This window comes from Mastomys coucha, unplaced genomic scaffold, assembly GCF_008632895.1.
Source record: "Mastomys coucha isolate ucsf_1 unplaced genomic scaffold, UCSF_Mcou_1 pScaffold21, whole genome shotgun sequence".
Lineage (NCBI taxonomy): Eukaryota > Metazoa > Chordata > Mammalia > Rodentia > Muridae > Mastomys > Mastomys coucha.
This window is the reverse complement of record NW_022196904.1, coordinates 93,120,565-93,125,516: the sequence shown is the minus strand read 5'-3', so window position 1 is coordinate 93,125,516 and position 4,952 is coordinate 93,120,565. Positions and strand designations below refer to the sequence as shown.

General features: G+C 40.7%; 1 protein-coding gene and 1 non-coding gene across 4 annotated transcripts in view; one reads left to right on the top strand and one right to left on the bottom strand.

Moving 5' to 3' along the window:
• Positions 1 to 373: 373 nt before the first annotated feature.
• On the top strand, positions 374 to 481 carry LOC116104251. Its single transcript, XR_004123770.1, has one exon. It is a non-coding gene; the product is annotated as a U6 spliceosomal RNA (small nuclear RNA).
• A 2,423-nt stretch (positions 482 to 2,904) lies between these two features.
• Positions 2,905 to 4,952, bottom strand: part of LOC116102719 (tripartite motif-containing protein 34A) — a 10,732-nt gene continuing 8,684 nt past the window's right edge. For all 3 annotated transcript variants that reach the window (XM_031387709.1, XM_031387711.1, XM_031387710.1), the window contains 2 exons: positions 4,738 to 4,764; positions 2,905 to 4,330 (listed from right to left, as the gene is read on the bottom strand). In XM_031387709.1, the coding sequence (XP_031243569.1) occupies positions 3,771 to 4,330; positions 4,738 to 4,764 (587 nt within the window). In that variant the 3' untranslated portion in view covers positions 2,905 to 3,770. The remainder of the gene's footprint in view (positions 4,331 to 4,737; positions 4,765 to 4,952) is intronic.

The window sequence follows — 4,952 nt, the reverse complement described above, 5'->3', positions numbered from 1 at the left end:
GTGGTGGTGGTGTTTTTGTTGTTGTTGTTTTGGTTTTTCTAGATGAGAATAGTAAATCACTTCCCACACAAATGTCTGAGTGCTCAGTGTGTAAGATAACACTGCTGCAAAATTCTTCTCTTCTTTTTCATGCCAAAGATGGAAGCCAAGGCCTTGTACATAGTGAGCTACTTACCTCAGCTCTGTCCTTTCTCTATAACCTCATTCTACTCATCAATGAAAGATTAAAGAAAGTTCTTCAACAACTTGTCAATTCATTCTGAAAGTTATATGTAGGAGTCCCTGGTTGTGAAATGCACCCTTGGCTGTAGGCCAGTTTTTCCAGGATGCATCTTCATCAAAGAATAAAGGAGAAGCATCAATGAGGAACACTGTGTTCTCTCTTGGCATCCCGTGTACCCAAAGTAGAATGATACAGAAAATGTTAATATGGTCCCTGCTCATGAATGACATGCAACTTTATGAAGCATTCCATATTTTCAAAGAGCTTTGATAGCCTAAACCTTGTTGGGGGGAGGGGGAAGAAAGAAAGAAAGAAAGAAAGAAAGAAAGAAAGAAAGAAAGAAAGAAAGAAAGAAAGAAAGAAAGAAAGGAAGGAAGGAAGGAAAAGAGAGAGAGAGAAAGAAAGAAAGAAAGAAAGAAAGAAAGAAAGAAAGAAAGAAAGAAAGAAAGGAAGAGAGAAAGAAAGGAGACACTGTATCCAGAGCATCTGAACTCCAGTCATGGTTCTAAACATGCCAGCAGTGCCAGCATGACTAGCATACTTAACAGATGCTATTTTTGTACATTGCCTCAAGCCAGTGTGAGAAATATGAATTTGGTGATATGAGACAGTGGGGAATAGTCCTTGTCAACAAGCCTGGGCACTTGAGTTCAATTCCCTGCACCCACATTTGTACAATATGTCCTCTGACTTCCACACATATGTTGTAGTATGTAGAGGCCCAGACATGTACATAAACACAAAATGTGCAAATAAATTTTTTTTTCCATGAAAAGAAACTCAGTAAGGATAGAGCATCCACTGAAGTATATCAGTGTTTATTCTGTTAATTACTGTGAGATACATGCTGTGTTATGTGTTCCATGAAATCGTGGGAAAATAGACAAGGGTTGGCTTTCCTGAAGTCTTATTACTAGACCCTAGATAACTATTATCATGGCCTGACCACTTCAGCTTTTTGATGGAAGTGTGTATATTCTTAGTGATCACTTATTTTAGTCACAATAAGGACCCCCAAATGAATAAGGTCAGTCTGCTTTGTCTTTTTAAGTTTTTAAATTTTTTAAAGATTTATTTGATTCTATTGGGTGTATGAACATGCACCTGTGTGTATTTGGGCACCACATGCATGCCTGGTGCCTATGAAGGTGTGAGCCTCCATGTGAATGCTTAAAATCAAACTCAGGTCCTTTGCAAAAACAAATGCCCTTAAATATCGAACCAACAACTCTCCATCCCAAAGTCTGTTGCCTTAAATAGGAGAACTGTGACTGCAGAAAAGTTCATGCAGGGCAGGAGGGTTGTCCATGTATTTTAACGTTTTGATTTCCAGCTCTTTCCCAGCAGTTCTGAGCTACTGGGGGAGAGGCACATTTTGTCAGGTAGCCTCCCTCCACGGTGCTCATCTGTAGCATTTCTCAGGTTCTTCATCAACCTGTCGGTAAAGTACTAGTCTGACGGGACTATGATCACAAAAGGGTTAGTAAGATACTACCAGCCAGGTAGATTAAAAGAATTATGGATATTTGCTTTCTTATGAAAGCCAGAGGTCTAGGACCAGGTTTGCTCCCATTTTACCTCCAATCTTCCGTTAGCCTACAGGTGGTTCAGCGCTTGCTTTTACTTTATTTCCACAACAGCTGCAGTTCAAACTTTTTTAATGCAGGTTTATACAAGGGGGCGGGAAGCCCTGAGAAGACATACCTGCTGGATGTAGGCTTCTCAAAAAATATTCTCAAGGAGTAAGCCATATCCCACTGAAGACCCTTGCTGTTTTTATGGTTTGGCCCCTGAACATGGACGTCTGGAGGACAATCTGTTTTCTTTTTGTTTGTTTGTTTTTTGAGACAGGGTTTTTCTGTATAGCCCTGGCTGTCCTGGAACTCACTCTGTAGACCAGGCTGGCCTCGAACTCAGAAATCTGCCTGCCTCTGCCTCCCAAGTTCTGGGATTAAAGGTGTGTGCCACTGCTGCCCGGTCACAATCTGCTTTCAGCAGGGAAGTTACTTAAATCACTGCCAGGGTCCCTTCTGCCTAGCCATCCACGTTGCCTCCTTGGGTGTATGTTGAGTTCTTTCTGAGATTCAAACATAACTCCCACTCCCTTGGTGTGGTTGACAGTCCATTGCTTTATTCTGATCTGGCTGGTGGGCGACCTCTAATTTGTTTCAGAGCATCTGGTCAGAGCTTGCATTTCTTCATTAACATTTATTAATTAACATTCGTCTTTTTTTTTTCTCTTCCATTCCTTTAATATTAATTCTGCAGTGCAACCCTGGCCTTTTTAAAACTGTTTGAACTCCTGTTCATAAGGACATCAAAGAGAAGAGACATTTGTCCTCTCCAGCACAGTATGGTGTGGTTGTCAGGAAAATAATTCCTCCATCTTATGCAGCAGCCCACCATCGAAGCAGATGGTGACATGACCTTAATTACATGGAAGGTAGTGGCATTAGTTCAGCCAGACCACCTGGGTGCCTATGAGTGCTGAACACTCAGTGTTCAGGCCTCCTTGTTCCATAAGCATGCAGAATGAACCCAAAGCACAGTGGGAGGAAACAACTCCAGACACACCCAAATGTTGCTTTTATCACGGGTCTTGTCTTAGCAATGAGAAAAGTACCTAGTAAAGGGGGAAGGATGGTGGTTTTGGCAATGAATTCTTCAACACGACAATATTATTACTTGATTTCTCCAATAATCTGATGTTCCATTTATTTCTCCCAAACTGAATTTGGCTAATAACAATAAAAATGGACAGATTAAATATTTACCTGCAAATGTATTGTAATACTTTAGAATGACGCTGAAGACCAACCTTTTTTTTTTTTTACAATCAAACAAACTTTACCTGAGATTATACATATGGAATCAAGCTGGCAACGAAGACAAACTAGCATTTGAAGACATCAGGTATTTAAAGTACTCCAAACATCCCACAAAATATTTCATTTGGTGCAACGGCCTACAGGCCCATGTATTATGTACAAGACAATCAAATGGGTATTTTATATTTACATATATCTAGTTTCATAAAATGATCTTAAGTCAGATGCACTTCAATTATAAGTTTTTAAGAGGCAGCATTTGAATTTTCACACTAGACATGACCTCAACTCTAGGCTACATATTGCTGTTCATATTTTCTATTCCTTGACTTCCTGTTGAATGTGAGGTATTCTGAGCAACATATTGTTAAAAACATGTTAGTCGTGGTCAGGGGTCAGTTCTTACGGATTCTCTTAAACAACAGGGGTGAGTTAGTGGCTAACAGACTTTGTCACTTTTCTTCAAGGCGAAGGGAAGTACAGAAGTCGGAGGGCACAGATGGTATACTGGCCTAGCTTTAGGCTTGATTAGCTGTCTTTGAGAATATGAGATAGAGTAAATGGCAAGCATCTCTTCTAAACGATGCCAGATAGACCACATCCAAGCATGATAGACAGAAGGGAGACCATGAGAAGAGATGCCTGAACAGCACAGGTACATCCAGAAGGTGAGCATCAAGGCAAGAAGTAAGACCAGAAATTGATGAGAATGAGAAAACTCAGGAGTTCAAAGTACATAGGGTCATGGGGGCCGGACAGTCCCAAGGATTAAAGTATGGATAGGCAGGTTGGGAAAAGCAGCACTGGGAAAACTTATAAATGAGTGACCCATGGTTTGTGACATTGAAGAAGGACACTATGCCCTCTTCACAGTCAAGGAAAACCCCAACCCGATGGAGAGGGGTAGCCACAAAGGGGTTCAGAACAGTAGGGTCACACTTGGAAGAATCCTCAAAGATACTATACTTGGATGCATCCTGTAACCCTATAACCCAGTACCCATTCTGTGGTTTGTATCTGTGATAACCATTTGGCTGACTTTTGCATCGTCTAACATCAAACATCGACGTTCGTTTTCTAGTGTAAACTCCCAAGGTCCAGGCATTTTTTTCAGACACGTCCACTTCCCAGTAATGTTTTCCTGAGGAAAAACATTTGGAGCCCAAGATACCATTGTTACAACATTTAAAGGGCCAAATGGACACAGATGTCACTTGTCTGTGGTCTTCTGAAAGTATAAGATTCAAATTTAGGTTTTTTGGATTAAATGTGAAGTCCTCTGTAAGGAAAAAAAAAAGAAAGAAAAAGATCAGGTGGCAGATACAGAGGTAGCTTGTTTGTGACACATTGTGAAAAGCCAACACTGGAAAGGTTAGAGGAAAATAATATTGACTGATTAAAGATGATAAAACAATACAAAAGGGAGATGATAAAACAATACAAAAAAATGTTACATAATTGTTGTTTAGTACAGGATCCTGCTAAGCGTCCCTGGTTAGCCTTAGGCATGCAATTCACCTGCCTCATCTCCCTGCTGCCCTCATTGTAAGCATATACTATCACACGAAACTTTTGAGGAATACTTTATGTGTGTGAGGTAACACAGGAGACAAAGGTGATGAGGCTGCATTAAACCACACACTTGTGAAAGGTGATCAGAACATCAGAACATCGGCAACTTCTTACCCCAGTAGGCCCGGATAGCTGTTAGCTCTGAAATGACAAAAGATTTGTTGACTTGTATTAGAAGCTAAAATTGGAAAGAGGTAATACTTTGTTCTAGAGGTAAGAAAGGGTGGTTAAGAGGTACTTAAGAGGCTTAAAACAACCGGTTGGTGGTGGCGCATGCCTTTAATCCCAGCACTTGGGAGGCAGAGGCAGGTGGATTTCTGAGTTTGAGG